Here is a 23,019-nt window from a genome sequence, read left to right on the forward strand (position 1 = left end):
AAATTGTGTAAAAATTTGTGTGACACCATTATTATATAGCACTGCGTTCACCCTATTGGGCATGTAATTTACTATTTTCTTGTGGAAAACCCAACATCATCTGTACACATACTATCACTTTTACCTTCAGCTTCCTTTAGCAAGGCAGTTTTATCTTGGAGTTGTGTTTGGTGTCGTTATCATGTTGGAAATGTTCTATATAGTGTAGTTCCTGAAGGGAGAGGTTCGTGCTCTGCTTTATTATGTCACAGTACGTGTTGGAATTATTGACTCTATGTAAGTGACAGTTGTCTGGTACTCCACACCAGGGTATCTCTGAATTTTAGGAACTACTAATAAACCAGCTCCCTGAGATCTAAGTAATCGCGGTGGTTCATAATAGGAGATGAGGTCTTGTAAATACTCAGGAGCGAGCCCGTGTAGGGCTTTAAACGTTAACAGGAGAATTTTATAGTCTATGCGGAATTTGACTGGAAGCCAGTGCAGTGCTGATAGTACTGGACTAATATGGTCAAATTTTCTCGTTTTAGTAAGGACCCTGGCTGCAGCATTTTGAACTAGCTGAAGTTTATTTAAGTTACTGCCGGAACATCCAGACAGTAGCGCATTACAATAATCTAGCCTTGAGGTAATAAAGGCATGGACTAGTTTTTCTGCGTCATGCAGTGATAGGGCATTTCTTAGCTTGGCAATATTACGGAGGTGTAGAAAAGCTGTTCTAGTAACATTAGATATGTGTTTATCGAATGCTAGATCTGAATCTATGATAACTCCAAGGTTTTTAGCTGCTGAACCAGGGGTGGCTGAGAAGTCAGCCAGATTTAGCATTAAGTCTGATAATTTATTTCTAGCAGCTTTGGGGCCTAATAGGAGAACTTCTGTTTTATCACTATTTAATAGGAGGAAGTTGTGCGACATCCATGATTTTACATCTTCTACACAATCCTCGATTTTCTTTAATCTCACTCTGTCATCAGGTTTGGCTGATATGAAGAGCTGCGTGTCATCCGCATAACAATGAAAATTCACATCATGTTTTCTAATAACTTTGCCCAGTGGGAGCATATATAATGTAAATAATAACGGTCCTAATATAGAGCCTTGTGGAATTCCATATCTTACCTTGGTATAACTGGAAGGCATATAATTTAACCTCACAAACTGATAGCGATCGGTTAAGTACGATTTAAACCATGCTAAGGCAGTTCCGGTTACACCGACCATGTTCTGTAGTCTTTCTAAAAGGATAGTATGATCTATTGTATCAAAGGCTGCGCTCAGATCGAGAAGTACCAGTAGGGAAACACAGCCTTGGTCGGCGGCTATAAGTAGATCGTTTGTTATTCTAACTAAAGCTGTCTCAGTGCTATGATAAGGCCTAAATCCAGATTGAAAATTTTCATAGATCTGGTTTCTTTGCAGGTAAGAGCAAAGTTGTTGGGCTACAGCTTTTTCTAAAATCTTAGAAATAAAGGGTAAGTTTGAAATAGGTCTATAGTTAGACAGTACAGTAGGATCAAGATTTGGTTTCTTGATCAGAGGTTTAATTTCAACTGTTTTAAAGGCTTTGGGTACATGGCCCAGGGTGAGCGATGAGTTTACTATCATTAACAGAGGTTTAATTATATCTGGCAGTACCTGTTTTAGTAATTTTGTGGGAACAGCATCAATTGTGCAGGTTGTGCTGTTTGAAGAGGAGATAATTTTCTCTAGTTCTAGCTGTGGAAGTGGGTTAAAGACTTCCAACCTAACTTCAGTAACAGGGTTTTGTTCTAGATCAGCCAGACCAGATGACAGAGAGGATGTAATATTTATCTGTTTAATTTTATCCCGAATGTTTTCAATTTTACTATTGAAGAAGTCTATAAAATCGTTGCTGGTGTGAATGGCTGGAATCTGAGGTTCAGTACCTGCCTGGTTTTTAGTTAATTTGGAAATAACACTAAAGAGAGCTCTAGGATTATTTTTATTTATCTCGATCTGTGAGGCCAGATACGCTGAGCGGGCTTTATTTAGTTATTTTCTATATTTAACAAGACTGTCTTTCCACGCAGAGTGAAACACTTCCAGTTTAGTTGATCGATATTTACGCTCTAAATTTCGTACTAACTGCGTTAAGGTACGAGTTTGATCATTGTACCACGGTTTGAGCTTTTTCTGTCTCTCTATTTTGTGTTTAAGGGGTGCTACAACATCTAAGGTAGAGCGAAAGGTATTTTCTAAACCTTCGGTTAGTTTGTCTAGTTCTACTGGGTCTATAGGAGAATATATTAGAGTTGATAAGTCTGGAAGCTTATCTGTAAATTGTTGGGCTGTAAAAGGCGTAATTGAACGTTTTACAGAGTAGCTAGGGGATGTACATATATTATGACTGAGATGTAATTTAAATGAAATAAGGTAATGATGAGCGGAGGTTTGAGAACGAATATTCGGGTTATCTATGCTCACACCCAGGGTCAAAACTAAATCCAGAGTATGATTACAGTAATGAGTAGGTCCTGTTATATTTTGAATAATACCAACTGAGTCTAAAATCGATGTGAATGCCTTTTTTAATGGATCATCCAATTTTTCGAAATGAATGTTGAAGTCTCCAACTATAATCACTTTATCATTACTTACTGCTAAGTCTGTGACAAAATCACTAAATTCTTTTAAAAATTCTAAATAGGGCCCTGGTGGTCTGTAGATGTTAATTAAAGAAAATGCATTCTTTTTTGTAACTGGATTAATTATACTGGTGTAAAGAAGCTCAAAAGAAGTAAAATTATCATAGTGTTTCTGATTGCTAACTAAGGTACTTTGGAAAAATATGCAGACCCCACCTCCTCTACCGGACAATCTCGGATTGTGTATATAATTATAGCCTGTAGGGGTGGCTTCATTTAATGCTACATATTCATTTGGCCTAATCCAGGTTTCTGTCAGACACAGAATATCGAATTTCTGATCAGTTATCATTTCATTCACTAGAACTGCTTTTGAATTTAGAGATCTAATATTAAGTAAACCCATGTTTAGGCTTGAAGTGTTAGTACTACAGTCTGGATATGATTGTTTAATATAAGTTAAGTTATTTAGATTTACTGTTTTAGTTTTTTGATGTTTTTGTTTGACTCTGGGGACAGACACAGTCTGAATACATTGGTATCTAGGTAACGTCTCTTTGCAGCTCGCAGACGGTCGGTTAAGCCTCTCTGTCTGCGGCCTGGTCCCGGCTCTGGATTGTCAGCAGCTTCTAATACTACTCTGCCGACTAGCTAAAAGACTATGAGCTATGCTGCATGAAAGTAAGGCAGCACCCTCCCGCGTGGGGTGGACACCATCCCTACCTAAAAGACCAGGCTTGCCCTCAAAGTGTAGCCAGTTATCTATAAAGCCCACATGATTTTCTGCACACCACTTGGACATCCAGCGGTTCAGCGAAGAAAGCCTGCTGTAAGCTTCATCACCACGCCTCATTGGGATGGGGCCAGAGCAGATTACCTCCTCGGACAGCGTCTGGGCTTGTTTAATCACCTCTTTAATAGGACACACACCTTCCATGCCCCGTCAGTCCAAAGAATATTTACCCAAAGTCCTGGGATCATCAAGATGTTTGAGACGGGCCATTGTGTTCTTTTTGGTCAGCAGTGTTTTTTTGTTTTGGGTATTCTCCCATGGAGACCATTTTTATCCAGTCTCTTTCTTCTTATTAAATCATTAACACTGACCTTAACTGAGGCATGAGGCCTGCAGTTCTTTAATTGTGGTTCTGGATTTTTTTGTGACCTCCTGGATGAGTCGTTCATGCCCTTTTGGAATAATTTTGGTCGGCCGGCCTCTCCTGGAAAGGTTCACAAGTGTTCCATATTTTCTCCATTTATGAATAATAGCTCTCACTGTGGTCTGCTAGTGCCCTAAAATAAAGAAATTGATGTTTATTAAAAAATGCAATAAAGCTGAGCAGATAAAACATGGAATATCCTTGGTTGTCAGCAATCAATTAAAAATTAAAGGACATTTAGAAACACTGGACTTTTTAAATTTGTAATTTGCATACTGTTTCAACTTCTGATTTGCAAAGAACAAAAAACAAACAACCATTTCAGTATTTTTTTTAAATGTAAGTGTTGTACATTAACAACCAAGCTATTTATTGTCATGGATATCTGCACAGGCATGCATGACTGTGTGTGTGTAAGTATGTTGGTATGAAGCGTAAATGTGCGTCAGAGCATTGAGAACACGTTGGACGTGAATGAAAGCCTGTGACTAATGTCAGTAGCAGGCCAGGGCGTTGTTTTAGAGCTGTTAGAGGAATGCCTTTGTCATCACTTTCCTCTGGTTCAGGCACCCGACTCATCCCACGAATCTAATAAGCCAAAACCCAAGACAAATTTAACTGTCAGCCAAGTCAAACGGATCTCACAGGGAAGCCAAACATCAATAAGAGGGAGATAAGGCATCCAATAAGAACAGAGGTTAGGCACACAGGCTGCGGGGAGGGAGGACTGTGGGTAATGTTTGATCCAGGACTGATGACATTCTCTGAGCCTCTAGTTGCCCTGGTAGTGGACCATTAGGGTCAGAGGGCAGGAGGATTTCTTGAATTGAATAGAATATTACTTTCTTGTAAAAGGGGAAGGATTAGCTTAATTTAGTTGACAATGCATTAAAAACATTTTATCTCTTTTTAAAGTGTTGGAAGAACAAATATATTGGTGGTGTTCCAAACGTGTTCTAAGGGGAGAAAGTTTATAATGAAATCTAATCAATTGTCTAAGACGCCTCTTGCTCTGTCCCTCAGTGTGTGGCTCTGATCCAAGACTTACTGGTGGAGATTAAGGAACTAAAGAAATCAAGAGACAGTCTGAAGAAGGAAGTTGAAAATCTACAGATCCAGTTCAATCAGGTGAAGAACAAAGATAATCTTTCTGCCTCATCCCTCTATTAAGCATTTTTAACAAGCCTGTGTTAAACAATTCTAATCAAGTCTGGTCTAGTATTCTCTTAGCTTAGAAGAATTTGGAAAAGAGAATGGCCCTGACTTGCAATACTATACTGTTTTATTCTAGATGTGAATTTACTACTGGGCACTGCTAGCTTGCTAGTTAGCAAGCTAATGGGTGGGCAGCAAGCAGTGTGCCACAGTTTGACTTGAAGCAGTTTTTTACACAAAGAAAGTTGAAAGAGCCTTACCAACCACGAGTTTAGAATCCAAGATGGCTGCTCCACACACCAGCTGTAGTAAAAAACAGCAGTATTTTACAGTTTATTATCCCTTCTATCTTTTTGTGGCTTAATAAATCAGTCACAATACTGTCCAACTTTTGGGATGTTTTCATAGAGTTTAGATGTACAAACAAACTCCATAGTGTGTCAGTTTATATTGCCTAAAACATAAATAGCTACATTTGTTTTGATATATTGTACACTTATCTGAATATTAAACTTTAATGGAACTGGAACTTTGGTGTGATGTCTTTCCCTGCTGCGACATCCACCATCTGGAACACAGCATTAGTGTATAAAACAAAAATATTCAAGTTCATAAACACATTCTGATATTTCAGTCCAAGTTAAAATTAGCATATTTATTATTAAGCTATTTTATCCTGCCTATGTTAAAGAAATGTGACTTGCTGAATCTGTTTAACACACAGATCAATATGGAGCAGCTGTTTGATAAATTTGCTGCTGTGGAGCAATGCCTCCACCATGTGGAAGAGCTGAAGAGTGCCACGGTGAGTTAAATTGTTTGTGATAGAAAGTGATGTGTTTAATGAGAAGACTTTTCTGGTTTGGATGGTTGTAAGTGAGTGGTATTAATAACTCCTACTATTGTTTACCATGCCAAAAATAATGTTTAAATTTCTATATCTGCTCTCTCTCTCTCTCTTTCTTTCTCTTGTTTTCTTTTTGTGTACAGAATGAGCTAAAAGAAAAAGTAACACTCTTTCCTGAACCTGACGAGTTCACCCAGTGTGTGACATGGGAAGTAATGCAGGCAGCGCTTGTCAGTGAGAGACAAAAGACGATGAAGGTAGGCTGGTTCTGTAGCACTACACATCTACTCAGATTCTTTGACAGAGATTTCCATATCATTTTCTAGGGATGCACTTTTTTTGTCAAAACTGAACCTGTTTTCCGCAGGTTGTCATTAATTTTGCAATTTTTTCACCACTGTATGAATTAAACAGACTAAATTTGAAATGAAACTTTTTAATCTCACAAACGAGGAAACCCTAATTTAAGCAATGCAGTTTTAGTCATAAATTTATCTCAGTACTGCAGTTTCATCTATTTACTTTAGCTGTGCTACTTAAAGCAGCACTAGGTAGGATTTCCTTGATTTTTGATCTTTTTAAAGAAGTAAAATTACAGCTTGAAACTCACTGCAGCCCTGCATTGAGGTGTAATAGGAGGAATAGTGGTGCTCTCGTGTCTGTGCCGGAGCTCCTCTGAGCTCAAACCAGACTCTGTATGTTTTCGGAGGCGGACGCGAACAACGCTCGCGAGAATAGCGACCTGAAAAGGGACCAAATATGTCTGTGAAAGACAGAAAATGAGAAAGAGAAACTAATCCGCCTGAAACATTTATTACACTCTACAACTGTTGGGGGAGCCCTCGAGCACAAAAAATATCAGTCCTACCTAGTGGAGCTTTAAGTCAAACATTTATTTCAGTAGTGCTATTCTTATTGAAATTCTTATATAAATATTTATTTTTTAAATATTTAAAAGCAATTCAATTAAACTGGTCACTGTTCAGTATTTAAAAAAAATGCAATTATTCACAACAAAATTCTGTGATTAACTGTGATTAATTGCACTTGATCTTCTTAAGATGCGCGTTTTTATAGTGGATATTTAAATGTAAATAAAAAAATGAATGTAAGAAATGTAAAATGCAATTACATTTATATTAGTGGTGTAAATTAAAATACTAGTGTACACTTGTGTGTTTGAGGGGGGATAAAACCAACGTGGGGCGCTGGAATACATGAGAATAGAATGCATGATAAATTGAATAGAGGAAACTTTTTTACTATTATGTAAACATTTCAGCTTGGTTGTAAGGTTGACCAGCAGCAGAGGGCAGGGCAGATTATGGCTGAACTTAATTAATTTGCATTAAAAAGTAATAACGTGTCACTGATTTCAAATTATGCTTTAACGTTGACAGCCCTTATATAAATTATTCACACTTTTTACTTTTATGCCACTTTCAGCCAAAAAGGTTGGTTGCTTGATATTCGCTGGATCCCTATCATTTTTCTTTTGTATGTACAATTAAAACATTGATATATTTTAGAATTTCTCTCCTACTTGTTATACTATCATATTATCACTATCATGAACTTAATTACATCTTACTGTAGGTGTGGTTATTGGAGACATATTATAGTAGTTATAAAAGGAAGATATAGGACAACATGATTAAATGTCATGTTGCTTTTGGCATTTAGTTGATCAGCAAATGTTTCTAAAACATCTAGCATTTTCTAAATTACTAATGTTCTGAGATCAGATATGTACATCAGTAACAGTTATTTCCTTATATCCCAGGCCAATCTATAAATACTGGGGCCAGTGCAGGTTAATTGTGTGACTTTAATAATGACTTTATTATGACTACATAATGATTCAATAATAGAGTGCAATCTAAACTTCTTCTCCAACATAATAACTCATGAAAATGCGGAGTTAGCATAGCATTAAGCTTTTGTTACAGTTTAGTGTGATAAAACAGTAGGTTAAACTGGATGGATTAATTAATGGTACAATAATACATTGCATAATACAGTTAGAATACCCATTGTGACTGTTGATTACTTACTTCATCTTGTTTACTTCATTTTGAATTTGAATTTAGTGCCAAAGTCCTGCTGTGTTAATTTCTCATGTTTAAGTCAGTTCTGATTCTGTAGGTCTCCATTTATTTATTTATTAAGGGTATCGGAGTGGTACCAGGTATTGATTGATAAGTAAAGTTAATGTATTTGTATTGGAATGGTATCCCCTCTGAAAACTTATGAGATGGGTGTTAAAATGTGAAGGAAGTCTATATTTCAGTACTTTATTGTCATACGCATCACATGTGGTACAAGAGGTGGAACGAAATTGTAATTTCATGATCAGGTTACACCCAAAAGGGTAATTGTTATATAAGATAGAGTAAAATAAAATAAGAATAAACTTTAACATAAATGAAAAAGATAACAAGATAAATACACAATATAAAAGGGGAAGTAGGGAAATAGCAGCAACATTAAACAAATGCAAATGCATCAGGCACATTCGCTATAGCAGCATGGATAAATTTGAGAGAATAGCAGTAGCATGATAGTGTCTCGGTGCAGGTAAAGTGTCAGTTTTGTTTAAGTGTGTAATTGTCCTCGTAAAGTGACAGTGCAGTTTGTTGGCTAGGTGGAGTTTAGGAGTCTTACATCTTCTGGAATGAAGCTGTTTCTCAGTCTGGTTGTTTTGCTCTGCAGCCCCCTGCCTGAGGGAAGCAGGACAAAAAGTGTGTATGCTGGGTGGGTGGGATACTTCCTTTTCCTGCATAGATAGGTTAGAGAGTGAAAGCATGCATGGCCATTATTGAATGACTGTTGTATGTACAGGAACTGAAGGACAGCATCACAGGTACTGGGCTGTCAAGACCAACCTTGAACATCGCTTTGACCCGGAGGGACTCTTCTGCTGTTGGCCTGCCTGGGTTGTCTGAATCTGCTGTCTCCGCTTCTCCAGTCTTGGGTAGCTCCCACATCCCGTCATCTCAGCAGGGTCTTCTGGACTTGGTGTCTGAAAGAGATCTTCCTTTGCTGTCACGGGTAAGCAGTGGGGCACAACACTACCCAGAGACGTTGGAGGCACTGAGGAACGTGGGTCGTCTACAGGAGAAGCACGAGAGCTTGGAGGCCCGCGTAAAGTGCTTGGAGGGAGGCAAGGCAGACCATGCGCAGGTCCAGCAGCTCAGGGAACTGCTCAGTGATATGGGTAATGCACTCACTCTGGCAGAATAAAAAACATGAAATAATGTGTTGCAAAACTTTATAACGAAAAAGGATCAAATAGCCAAATGAAGCATAAACAATAGATGATTATACACACTGATATGGGCAACTGTTGGTCTTATTTATTGAGCTACACAGGTAGTGTTGGCATGTGTAATGTATGTCTCAGCAGAGTTGAGGTTGCTATTGGTGTCCTGTAATAATCCATAACAGGAGTTTGAATGTTCTTGCAGATTTCACAGTAGGAGTGGACAGTTGATATAGCATCAAACAATCATTACTTTTTTAAATATGCAGTCCCTCCACAGGCAGACTTATTGGTTGTCCACCAAGACAAAAGCAGAATGTGACCAGTGACCGGTACTACTTTAGTCTTGGTGGAAATAACCAATGGATCTGTGTGTGGAGGCACAGAGAAGATCAACAGTTTGTTGTAACATGACCAGAAAGCGTAGTGTGATCTTGTGGTGCAATTTCGTATGATGCCAGATCACGTTAATGCAGTCCTAAACTGTTGACCCTGCCTTTTCTAAATGCACTGTATAAATCAGACTGCTTGTTCACATACTGTTGCCATCTCAAGAGCCTTGAAGATTCTATGCAATGGTCAGTTGCTTTGCCAGATTTATTCCCCATTAAAAATGTGTGGGATACTAACTGCACACTCTATCAACACCATCCCCTTCTGCAAAATATGGGAAAGCGGTAGGAACCTCTACAACTTCATAATAAGACATCTGGAATGTTACATTACACAATACATAAGTTTATATAAGTATGTATTTTTAAACTTTTGTAAACTTCTTTACAAATAGCACTGCAATCCAACACTTCCTTCTGGATGTAACAATTTTTTTAATGATGAGTGTATTTTCCCTTTTCTAAACCATTGCTGGACAGTTTTGTCTGTAGTTCTGCTCTCGAGCTGTCAGACAAACAAGAAATGACATCTCAAGGTGGCTTGCTTATTTGGTATGTGATAAGCAGTTAAAGACAAAACTTATCAGGCTTTGGCTGTTTGACCATTTGGTTTTTGAAACAGTGTAAATATCACCCTATTTACTTTAAAACACTTTAAAGGAGATTGAATGACTCCATTCATGATTGAATGTAATAATGAACAGTAGGCCAAACAGTTTTCTTTTTTGTATTTTTGTGTCTAGGAGAAAGGGACATGCCTGAAAATATACAGGAGCAGCTGAATCATCTGAACACTCTGATGGAGACTGTAATAGCAGATAGAGACAAGGTATTAAGATAACACAAACAAACACCTCTGCACACACACTCATACCATATAGTCACAGTGTATTGTTGTAGGTGACTGAAATGGAGAGTCTGATCATGGGCACAGAGAGAGAGATGAGTGTGTCAGAGAGTTCAGAGTTACGTACAGAGGGAACTGAGTCCAGCAGTAGTGCACCACAGCAGCAACCACAGGATCTGCAGATTTTTTATTTCAGGTAAATGCCAGTAATAGCCAGTAGGGGCAGCACTTTCACTTACTTCAATTTTTTTTTTCTTTACAGACTTACTGTCCAACTCTTTTTGCACCAGTTTGAACGTTATCAAAACTGAAGTGTTTAAGGCTCTTGTTAAAATAAGAGCATGTGCAAAGCTGTGATCAAAATGTAGTATGAATTTCTAATCTGACAGTTAGTGGTTGGGTGTGAAATGATGCATTGTTTAGAACATTACTTACTGTATTTACTATGGCAGTGATTGGGACTATGGGTTGCAGTGTCTATAACTCAATTATAAGCAATGGGAGAGCAATCTGCAGCTTGTTTATTTGTGCACCATTATTGTATAAGAGTTTTGTGTACGGTAGCTTTCAGAGGCATTAAATGAACAGTTATCTGATTCTCACCACCAGCCCATGAACAATTCTGACACAGTAGGATCATCTAGGATTGGACATTTCACACCAAACCAAACCATTATTGATTACTCTGTTTACATCTTAAACATATGAACAATCTAATGTATCATTCACTCCAGAAGTAGTCAGTGAACCAAGACTGTTTTTAATCTGTTTGCCTCTTTAGTTTAGCATGAACAAATGTAGCTTAAGATTTCTAAAATAAGGTTAATTCAAACTATTTAGCTAAACATAATTTTTTGCTTGTTTCGGAACTCGTCTTTAAACACACACACAAATACCCATTTTTCTAGGAATGCTATGCAGAAGCTTGGTGAAGAAGTACAAAAGCTAAAGCAAGATATAGCAGCAGTGAACCTGGCACAGAAGAGGAGCACAGATAAACAAAAGCAGGATCAGGTCAGATTATAACATGGAAAGAGAGAGAGAGAGAGAGAGAGAGAGAGAGAGAGAGAGAGAAAAGAGAGAGCAAGAGATTGAGATTGATTACTTTTACTTGGGGTGGGGGGGCGGGCATGTTGCATGCAGTTCAGTTTTGGGTTCATGCTGCATTCCATTTAACTAGTATTAAAATTAAAATGAGTTTTAAGTAGGAAATTTAAACTAGAACCCCCCCAAAAGTCAGATATCCCACTCAGAAAGTTGGTTGTGTTTGCCATAAAACAACAGGAACAGTAGCTTTCCACAGTTTTTTGGAAAAGTTTTAAAATAGTGTGCACTTGTGTGAATGTGTAACTAGGGTGTGATCATCGTGATAGAGTTGTGCTTTATCTTCCTGTACACAATAATATTCTAACAATTTTCGAAACAACAACAAAACATACATTTGAGGATAAAAGTGCCATTCTAAGTAGAAACTAGGAATGGGCGATAAGGCCCTAAAATAATATCATGATATTTCATGGTATTTTTTTGTGATAGCGATAATCTTGGCAAGATGACAAAACAGTGAATATAAAAAAAAAATAAAAAAATAAAAATATTTCAAGAATACACTACTGCAACAATGTATTTATTATTATTGCACACAATATGATATGACACACCCCTTATTGAGATATTAAAAAAATACAAAACATTTTACCAGTTTGTAACAGAAAAAAAGGATCCAGAATGTTATGTTCTTAATAATGTGCTTCATATATCTCCATATATCCAGAATTAAAGTAAAATAAATGATACTGGACAGATATAATCTGTCTCTAGTAGCTATATAATGGGAAATGAGAACAGTGAGAATTTTTCTTTTGCTAAAAACAGTAAAGTAGTAGTACCCTGATGTGATAATTTAGGGTGGGTGATATGGCACAATATTTATAATATATAAATTAATATTATATATTGTATAATATTGTTCACAATATTAAAAAATGTTGGCAATATTATTGCATGAGATACGATATGACACACCTCTAGTAGAAAGCAGTCTAATGTGTGTACTGCTATGCTTAAAGAGTATTTTTTGTATACTTGTTTACACTTGCAGTTTTTATGCTTGCAGTACATATGCACTTTAGTGTTGTGCTCGGTTTTTGCCATATTACTTCATTTCTATGTTAAAATATTTATTATATTACATAATTTTTATTCTATGCAAAATCCAAAAAGTCTTGGAAAGTTGTTGTAGTTTACAAAAAGGTAGTTTTTTCCAGATATTTATGTTTCTAATTAATGTTTTAAACTGTTATGTAGAATATTTGATATAGTCATTTATGATAACATCACATTTGTTAGCGTAGTATATTCTTGAAATGAAGTGTTTTGTCAAAACGCAAAATTACCCAGAAATATTGTGATATTATTTTAGGTCATATCACCAATCCCTATTAAGTCTGATATCTGACTTCTGAGATCAGTGGAGTGCAGCATAGGACGTCTTTTCTCTAAAACTGCAAATTCTAATAACTTTAAACTTTTTTTTTTTTTAATAAGTCAGAATGTTGAAAATCAATGGCATTTTGTATACCTGAGGGTATATTCATATTGTGCTCACCGTGGGAGACAGTAACTTTTTTTCTGGCAGTGTGCAGAAGGTCAGTATTAGTATATATTTTATCATGAAGATTTAGCAGCTAAGTAGTGCAGATCTGAATCATTGTAATAGTTACTATTACTGTGTGGTAATTTGAGAAGTATATGTTCCATCCTATAGAGATTTCAAATCCAAGCCATATTCCCAGTTTTCCTATTATTGTTCTGAATGCTCATATATTGAGGGAAAGTTCCTGATGTGTGTTTGTAGTTGGACCACCCACAGCCCACACTGGAGGAAGTGAAGTCACCACCCTCTGCTGTTGTGCCGGTTGTGCCGGGGAGTCTTCAACACGAGTCAGCTGAGCTAGACCAGAGTGTTCAGGAACAGGCTGCTGCTCAGGTTCAGGGGCAGAGCAGGAGTCAGTCTGAAGGTCAGGGTGGTCTGTCAGGTCAGGGAGGTCAGGCTGGACCATGCTCTGTGGATTTGGGCAGAAAGGTCAGTCAGCTGTTCCAGCACTATGAGACATTGCACAACCTGATCAGAGGTTTCATGAAGCAGCAGGCTAGCAGCAGGATGGCACAGTGCACTGATGCTGTGAGTACAGGTCACTCTGAAACATACAGCTCTGGAAAAAAAATTACTTAAAAATGATGAGTTTCTTTAATATTACCAAATTGAAAACCTCTGGAATATAATCAAGAGGAAGATGGATGATCACAAGCCATCAGACCAAGCTGAACTGCTTGAATTTCTGCACCAAGACTGGCCTAAAGTTATCCCAAAGCAGTGTGTAAGAGAACATGCCAAGATGCATGAAAACTGTGAAAAATTCCACCAAATATTGATTTCTAAACTTTTAAAACTTTATAAATATGCATTATTTGAGGTCTGAAAGCTCTGCATCTTTTTTGTTATTTTAGCCATTTCTCATTTTCTGCAAATAAATGCTCTAAATGACAATATATTTAATTGGAATTTGGGAGAAATGTCTATAGTTTATAGAATAAAACAACAATGTTCATTTTACTCAAACATATACCTATAAATATATCAAAATCAAAGAAATTGATTCAGAAACTGAAGTGTTCTCTTAGTGTTTTCCACAGCTGTACATTCTCTTGCAACAAAGATTTGTTGATTTTAAATGTTACGTTGGTTTTTGTTTCTCTCAGATTTGTATTGTCCATGTTGTATTTCAGTTCATAAGGACAAGACCAAATAGAATATTATAAATATTGTTAAAGGTTATATTCCTTTTTACTTTTTTAATAATGAACCATTATTTGGAACCAGAATATTTGCACTAGTGTTGTAGTACAGTACTGGTCTTGACACCTGACTTAAGACCATAAAGAAGCAGTCTTGGTCTTGCCTTAACAGCTCATTTCAACTCGATCTTGTCCTGATCTCAGGGTGAGGTGTTGTTAAATCCATGGTTTTGTCTGATGCTTGTTAAAGCAATTTTTTTGTTCAATAAACTATTTAATGTAATATTTTAGAAATTGTATTAATAGATATAATATATGATGAATGTATATTAAGTTACAAACTATTTTATTTCTGTTGTTCCAACTTCTTTATTTTATTTTTATATAATGAAACCAATCTTTACCTGGTCTCAGTCTTGACTCTGTCTGGGATACTCTCTGTCTCAGTCTTGACTTGGACTCTTGGTCTTGATTTAGACTTGACATGTCCAGGTCTTGGTCTTGACTCTGGTCTAGCAGTCCTGACTGCAAAACTAAACCTCTGTTGTTAAAGGCACATATTTACTATAACATGTATGCTACATAACATATTTCTTTTGTTTATTTCTTTGTGTGTAAATGTGTCAGACCTCTGAACTGGCGAGTGATGTCCAGAGCACCATCCTGTGTCTCCAATCTGAGTGTGAACAAATCCACATCACAACCACCCATCTGCAGGAGGATCAAAGTCAGAAACAACGTCGCATTGATGTGAGCAATGCTGGGTTGGGGACTATGTTGCATAACCCTATTATTCGTGTGTAAAATCCTGTAATTTTACTCTAACATGTCAGTCTGCATGCAGTTTTTGCATTTTGCTGCATTAATGTACCTGCATCTTTATATCTATTTTTGATAATGGTAAATATGATAAATAATACACTCATCATCAAAGAAATAGTTGCACCCAGAAAGAAATGTTATTAAAGATAAATGAAAAATAAAAATTAGACTGCTACATATGAACAGAAGTAGTGTGTAAAGCATGTGTAGTGCAGTACACTGGACGTCTCAGCATAGGGTTGTAGTCTAATGTTGTCCTGTCACAACCCTTCCCACACAGCTTGAATATTCACTTTGTATCTGCAGATTTTGTGAGCAGTGGAGTGTTGATAGCACATCTTATAACATCCCACACATTTTCAATCAGGGACAGGTCTGCCAATGCTGGCCATGGCATAGTACCTGTGCGTTTAATACAAGCTCGTACATAGGGTTACTTGGTGGCAGGACCTCATTACTGTAGTGCTGGGCTGTTAAACTGCCTGAAGACAAAGATTATCTGGCATTGTATGTAATTGCACTGCACACAGTGACACCAGGCGTTCTGGATGTGTGGTGATTTGTTGGTCACAATGTGGGTTCAAACATTTATTTAGATGAATAACAACATTGGGTTATCAAAAAAAAAACTATTTGCTTAAAAAAAAATATTTTTTACGAAGCCAGACATGTGTGGTGCTCACCACTTAGTATGTGGTGCCCATTACTTGTCTACTAGTCTCTGGTGCTCATCATTTAGTATCTGGGGCTCACCACTTAGCATCTGTTTTTTACTGAGTAATTATCAAATAGAAGGCTCTTAACTATTTGCTTAGTTAAATCCAGGCAGTGTATATTTAACTCAGTCACCCAATAATTTATAATTGCTGAATAATAATGATAAACAGAATGTAATTTTTCTTCATTCTGAAATTGTGTTTAAACAAACATTTACTGGAATGCTTTTCTATCGTTTAGTACCTGTACAAGGCTGTGGAGGAGCTGGACAAGAAGAAAGCAGATAGAGAGGTGGTGGAGATGAAGATTGGCATTGTGAGTGTCTAAAGTGTCCTTAACTGATTTGTTTAAAAGAGTGTCAAAACTGAAGCAGTGAATATGCATAACTAGAGTTTATGTTTCCCATCTAGAAAGCAGACAAACAGGCCCTGGAGTCCAAAGTTAGCCGCACTCAGTTCGACACTAAGACAGAGCAGCTGAACGGGATGTTTGAGGAGCTTCTCGGTAGGGTTACATGTCAGGAGCAGGACTGGAACAAGTTCATTGACAAGATTTCGACAGAAATGGAGTCCAAGGTGAGCGGAATAGACCTGTAATATAGGAGTATTCAGTGCGTGGTCTAGGGGGTACATACTTTGACATTTTGTTAAGGTGTTATTGACTGTATAAAAATGTTTTGAAAATATTTCAAGGTTTTAATGGGTGTCTTAATGCTGAATCAGAACTTTATGAATATGGACTGAGAATTCTAAACCTGACTGGCTGTTGTTGAGTGGAAATGAAAAAAAATAGCTATTTCAGTTTTTAAAGTCACTGTTAATAAATCAGAATATGTGTGTGTTTTGTATTGTCTAAAAGAAAATACGTTCTAAAACAAAAGTTTTTCTGTGACTTGATACTTTCAGTTGGACCGTATTGAACTGGAGCCGCTAAAGCAGCAGCTGGAGGATCGCTGGAGGAGCATTCGCAAGCAGCTACAGACCCAGCCAGCACCTGAATACGACGAAGCCGCCGGCTTCAGGAAGTACGAAATTCAACACTGTTTTATAGTTTCAGGATTTTATGGTTTTGCTGCACTTTTGTAGGATTACTTAAGATATGATTTTTTTTTCATGATGATTTTAACTTTTAATTTGTCTGATTAGGATTCTGTTATATACATTCATAGAAAAATGTTTCTCTATTATACTGTAAAGTTTGATCAATTGATTTTACTTGTTAAAATTTGGGAAAGCAATTTTCTTGAAAAAGTTCAGATTGAGTTTTTTGTTTACTCATCAGCTACTATTTAAGTGTACTTTACCCAATTTATTTAAATTGTACTGACTTTAAATAGGATAGTAAGTGTTGGCAACTTATATTACCTAAATTAATATTACTATTGATTCCTGACATTATTTATTTGCATAATGGGTGTGACAATCTTTTGACTAGGGCTACCTTCTCCTGGGTATTTAGTTGAGACTAGTGCTGGACGATATGGCCAAAATTCATATCACGATATATTCCTTAATTTCGGTCGATACGATATAATTTCGATATCGATATAAATACTTAGAAGGCCACAGAAAACTGCGAAGAATCCCTGCAATGGAAATATGTACCTACTACTGTCTGAAAATTTAATTTAAGTCTTTGAAACCTCCTTTCACAAAAACATTATAATACTTAAGAAATAAAAAATAGTCAAGATAAATCAATGCTCAATTTTATTTGCATATAGCAAAATAAAAACATGACATCCCTGTCAAACATAAGCCTATATAACTATTACCAATAAAAATAACTTTAAATTAGGACAGAAGCAGAGCTTCTTATTCTTTTGTAAACAAATTTAACAGATCAAAACAAAAGTGTTTCAACTAGGATAAAGAACACAAGAAGCCTTTATACACATAAAAGCAACAAGATTTCCCCGTCAAATAAACAAACCTATAGGCTTTATCAACTATAAATAACTTAGTTACAATATAAGCTACAAAAGTGCTTCAGCCAAAATACAACTCTTTATAAACATAAAAGGAACATGATATCCCCGTCAAATAAACAAACCTAAAGGATTCATAAACTTTAAATAACTTAAATAACTTACAACATACGCTATAAAAGTGATTCAGCCAGTATAAGGAAAATATTGTATGTAGTGGAACTGATTGAGGTGGTGGAACAGATTAGATGTTTTAACGTTACCGCTGCTAACCTGCTCCACTCTCCGGCACAATTTGCAGCAAACTGAAGTTTAGCAGACCTTCGAGAGTTGAACCAAATCCTCACCACTGAATTAGACCTCCCTCCTTCAATTGATCACTTGTGGAAGCGGCAGGGGCATTCATTTTGCATCAAAAATGTCCCGTGCTAGGAGCCAAGAGGACCCGCGGCGGACCGAGAGGACCCGCAACTGACCGCTGACCGAGCGGACCCGTGGGTGGACCGAGCGGACCAGAGGCTGACCGAGCGGACCCGTGGGCGGACCGAGCGGACCCGTGGGTGGACCGAGCGGACCAGAGGCTGACCGAGCGGACCCGAGGCTAGGCTAGGCTAGGCTCGGCTTGGTTCCGCTCCGTTCCACTCCAGCGCGGAGCATTTCAGATGCGAACCGAGCCTACCTTAGCCTTGGATCCGCTCGTCCCGGCTCCGTTTGGCTCCAGCGCGAGGCATTTTAGATGCGTAGCGGACCCGAGCCTAGCCTAGCCTAGCCAAATCTAACCTAGCCTATCTGGCTACGTGCCTATGTGATTACATCATCACGCACAGAGATAGTCCAGCTACGGAGGCTGATTGTGTTCAGCTGTGCGGGGAGCTGACGCCAGTAAAACGCCTGTCCGTGACAGATTCTGTAAATAATACATATCGATATACCACAAAAATGATATCACCGTTATTGAAACATTTCTTATCGCGATAAATACCGATATCGAATTATTGTCCAGGCCTAGTTGAGACAAATAAAAAAAGAGGTTTGCTAGTATATCAGCCTCTAAATATGACTAACCTTTACTTATTCAGGCATGGTTGGCTTGTGTTTCTGTTTATTAATAAAGGGTGAAATGGCCCTGCATTCTTTTACCAGACAATTTTCCAATTACTATAATCAGTTAAATCATTATAATATTGTGAAATAAGTAAAGGTTACTAATGTTATTTAAGAAAATTGTGATGTTACCTTTTACAGTGTACAGAATGAAGTCTACTAAGCTTAATGTAAAGAAGTAGCAATAAATATTATTCACATGTGTCATTCTGTCACAGGCAGCTTGTGGCGAGGTTTAATTGCATCTCCTGTGACCGTCCTGTTGACATGATGACTCCAGGACAGTGCGTCTGATCTTTTTATTTGTTTGCATCACACAAGTTCACACATACACTTGTAAGAAAGTGTTGGATTGTGGTGCTGTTTAGACCAGGTACAATAAATGATAACAAATAAATTGATTTGGGCAATATCTACTTAATGCAACAAGACAGATTTCTGGGGTTTTAGAGGTTTCTAATGGTGTCCTGTGATAATTTATCCATCCATTTTTCGGGAGGGGTGGAGGGTTGATAGCACAACAGATAGCACCTCACACATTTTCCATTTGGGGATAGGTCTGGTAATGCAGCTTCACAAACCGGCACCTTGTTGCTGGTGGGGACAACTGATGAATACGTGTGCGGGCACTGTGGTCAGTGTGAAGATTACAGGGATGCTGTTACGTCCAGAAGGCCTGGTGTCATGGTGTGGGGTGGAAATTTGTACAATGCCAGATCACATTTGGTCTTCAGTATAGGCACTTTGACAGCCCAACATTATGATAATAAGGTCCTGCAGCCAGTGGCCCTACCTTTTTTTAACACACACTCTAGTGCTTCCCTCCAAAAGGACAGCGCTCATCTTCATCCAAGGGCTTGCTTTAAAGACACAGATACAGTTCTATTATCAGTCACATTGGCAGACCTATTCTCAATTAAAAATGTGTGGAATGCTATTGGACATGCTTTAAATCCTCCATCCCACCTCTAAATCTGCAGGAACTGTGTGAAAATGTTCAAGCTGTATAAAACAAAATTATCACAGCTCTCCATTAGGAACCTCTACAGCTCCATGCAGCAACATCTGGAATGTTGTGGTGATAGACATTCATCACACATAGCTTTTGTATGTGTAGCTCAATGTACATTACATTACATTACATTTGGCAGACGCTTTTGTCCAAAGCGACTTACAATAGTGAAGTACAAAAGTAATAGAAGTTAAAGGTAAAAACATCTTTAGATAGGGCCTAAAGGAGGTCAAAGGGAAATAATGGTATTGAGGAGTGAAGGAGGGGAAGAAGGAAATGAGGTTAGAAGTAGTTAGTGTGTTAGAGGTGTTAGGAGAGTAGGTGCTCTTTAAAGAGCTCTGTCTTCAGGAGTTTATTAAAGATAGTGAGAGATTCTCCTGATCTGGTAGTAGAAGGTAGTTAGTTAGAGGTGTTAGGAGAGTAAGTGCTCTTTGAAGAGCTCAGTCTTCAGGAGTTTATTAAAGATTGAGAGATTCTCCTGATCTGGTAGTAGAAGGTAGTTAGTTAGAGGTGTTAGGAGAGTAAGTGCTCTTTGAAGAGCTCTGTCTTCAGGAGTTTATAAAAGATAGATTCTCCTGATCTGGTTGTACAAGGTAATTAGTTAGAGGTGTTAGGAGAGTAAGTGCTCTTTGAAGAGCTCAGTCTTCAGGAGTTTATTAAAGATAGTGAGAGATTCTCCTGATCTGGTAGTAGAAGGTAGTTAGTTAGAGGTGTTAGGAGAGTAAGTGCTCTTTGAAGAGCTCTGTCTTAAGGAGTTTATTAAAGATAGTGAGAGATTCTCCTGATCTGGTAGTGGAAGGTAGTTTGTTCCAGCATTGGGGAACTCTGTATGAGAACAGTCTGGATTGCTTTGTGTGAATGTTTGTTTGGTAAAGCGAGGCGACGTTCATTGGAGGAGAGCAGTGGCCGGGAGGTAGCGTAAGCCTTCAGGAGTGAGTGCAGGTAGGAAGGAGCTGTTCTGTCATCACCTTGTAGGCGATTGTAAGAGCTTTGAATTTGATGCGAGCATCAACTGGTAGCCAATGGAGCTCAATGAGCAGCGGGGTGACATGTGCCCGTTTTGGCTGGTTGAAGACCAGACGTGCTGCTGCATTCTGGATCATTTGGAGTGGTTTTACTACACAGGCCGGGAGGCCAGTTAGCAGGGCATTGCAGTAGTTGAGGCGTGAGATGACGAGGAGTTAAATGGCCTGTTGCATCAGAAACGGTCGAATTTTTCTGATGTTGTACAGCGCAAAGCTACAGTCTACAGGATCACAATCCAACACTTCCTTCTGTGTGCAATTCTTTTTTTAATGGTGAATGTATGTATTTATGAATATATATACAGTACTCTGCAAAGGTTTTAAACATACAAATTATAGTTAAACATCTGCTTATCTATAACAGCAATATACAACTGTTTGTCTAAACCTGATTTGGCAAATCAGAATATAATTATTGTACATTATGTTTTAGAGATGGAATTGCACAAATCCCTCTATGATAAAAACAAGCTTTGTAACTTAGTGTATGTTTTGTTTGTTTTTATTATATATATATTATGTTTGAACATGAGTATTATTACCCAGGTAGTCCTCTGTTCCCCTCTTTTAAAAATCTTTTAGGCATTTGCTGACGGTCCCTTCAGCTCCTGGGTTTCCTTGCCACAAATCAAACCGACCATACACCGTTTATGAGCTGGAGCAAGTTCGTCAGCCCAAGAGGTAAAGAGCCATATGTTTCTCCTGTAGGGGGCATCAGATACCAAGCTCCCCTAGTTAGGTCTGCTTTGTGTGTTTTATTTTTATTATTTGCCCCAGATATCACTACATACTTAAGGAGTTGAAATTTCTAGTGTATCCAGTGTTAAAAAACAAAGTAAAATTCTTTTATTTATAATTCTTAAACACATTCCTGTGACCTATTTTATGGCAAAATTTACAGTAAGGCCTCTGCCTCACAACGTTTAGATTTAACAATAGTCTGTTAAAAATACTAAAGAGACCCTAGATAATCATAAGTGTGCTAATATATACAGTTGTGTTTAAAAGTCTATTCAAAAAGTGGTGCATTTGTATGAATTACACATTTGGTGGATTTTGTTAACTAAAAAATTTAATATCACACAATTTATGCCAGTTTCTTGTTTTAACAAAATATTAAATTAGTTCCATACATTGTGTAAACATTGACAAATTACATGTAAAATGTTTTAGATTGACTTGCATTTAGAGTTCAAAATATTTTTCTTCTCCTTAATTTTGCCACATTTATATCAGATTTTGGCATGACGGCCACAAATTTTTTTTTTTTTTTTTAAACTTTATTTTTTATTGTCTTTTAACATATAAAGGACAAACAACAAAAAAAAAAAAAAAAAAAAAACAGAGAAGGCAGATCAGGCATTTGACAAGGGTCTTCAAAGGGTCATGTAAATGCTATACATATATTTATATTAAGTAGGCAAAGAAAATAAAGGCAAGTCCTGTGAGGGCACAAAACAAAAAGAAGTCTAAAATGTGAATTTCAATTTATGAATCAATAAGGTAAATCAGCTCAGAGCCAGGTAGGATTTCCAGTTTCCCCAGTATGTTTTAAATCTTTTAGCCGATTGTCTTATTGAAAAGGTCATTTTCTCCATGACATAAATCTCCTGAACAATTTCAACCCAATCAGAAAGAGTTGGGGATTCTTTACTCAGCCACTTTTTAGTTATTGCTTTTTTACTACCCGCTAATAGTATTTGTAACAAATACCTATCCGAGTTTCTTAATTCGGCTGGTACATTTCCCAGATAAATGACACTAAAATTGAAATCAAGATCGTAATTGAGTATTGATCTAATCTCCTTTACCACATCAACCCAATATTCAGAAATGTTTGGGCAATCCCAAAATATGTGGAAAGGACCAGCAGACATATTGCCACATATCCTCCAGCACTGACCATGTGCAGGGTTGTTGCTTTGTACCTTTTTGATATTTGGAGTTATAAAAAATCTTAAAATATTTTTCCAAGTAAATTCCCTCCATAGACTTGAGCTAGAGGTAGTAGACAATGTCCTACATATGTTTGTCCAATCATCCTCAGTTAACATTATATTAGCCTCTTTTTCCCATCTTGATTTGACATACATTGTGGAGAACCCCTTTTCCAGCTGTAATGATGAGTAGATCCTAGAAATTAGACCTCGGTTGGTGTTCCCTTTGTATGAGTCAGTAAATATTTTAATTAAAGTCAGTCCCTTCTCTCCCACTGTTTTAATGTTTTTTTCAAAATAAGATCTCATTTGAAGATATCTAAAGAAATCTTGTTTTTCCAGACTATATTTTTTTGTAAGTTGCTGAAAACTTTCTATATCCTTTCTGGCAAATACTGTGCAGTATGA

The 23,019-nt window shown here is 37.3% G+C and overlaps 1 protein-coding gene across 6 annotated transcripts in view; it reads left to right on the forward strand.

Moving 5' to 3' along the window:
- LOC103028394 (glutamine-rich protein 2) overlaps window positions 1-23,019 on the forward strand; it is a 56,463-nt gene that overhangs the window by 12,487 nt on the left and 20,957 nt on the right. For 4 of the 6 annotated variants that reach the window (XM_049468037.1, XM_049468035.1, XM_049468032.1 and 1 more), the window contains exons 2-15: window positions 4,790-4,894; window positions 5,646-5,726; window positions 5,912-6,025; window positions 8,610-8,985; window positions 10,166-10,251; window positions 10,323-10,465; window positions 11,178-11,283; window positions 13,127-13,453; window positions 14,695-14,817; window positions 15,847-15,921; window positions 16,017-16,181; window positions 16,512-16,630; window positions 18,856-18,921; window positions 21,257-21,355. In XM_049468037.1, coding sequence (XP_049323994.1) covers window positions 4,790-4,894; window positions 5,646-5,726; window positions 5,912-6,025; window positions 8,610-8,985; window positions 10,166-10,251; window positions 10,323-10,465; window positions 11,178-11,283; window positions 13,127-13,453; window positions 14,695-14,817; window positions 15,847-15,921; window positions 16,017-16,181; window positions 16,512-16,630; window positions 18,856-18,921; window positions 21,257-21,355 — 1,985 coding nt within the window. The remainder of the gene's footprint in view (window positions 1-4,789; window positions 4,895-5,645; window positions 5,727-5,911; window positions 6,026-8,609; window positions 8,986-10,165; window positions 10,252-10,322; window positions 10,466-11,177; window positions 11,284-13,126; window positions 13,454-14,694; window positions 14,818-15,846; window positions 15,922-16,016; window positions 16,182-16,511; window positions 16,631-18,855; window positions 18,922-21,256; window positions 21,356-23,019) is intronic. The other 2 variants (XM_049468033.1, XM_049468036.1) reach the window with 2 other exon arrangements.

This window comes from Astyanax mexicanus, chromosome 19, assembly GCF_023375975.1.
Source record: "Astyanax mexicanus isolate ESR-SI-001 chromosome 19, AstMex3_surface, whole genome shotgun sequence".
Classification (NCBI taxonomy): Eukaryota; Metazoa; Chordata; class Actinopteri; order Characiformes; family Acestrorhamphidae; genus Astyanax; species Astyanax mexicanus.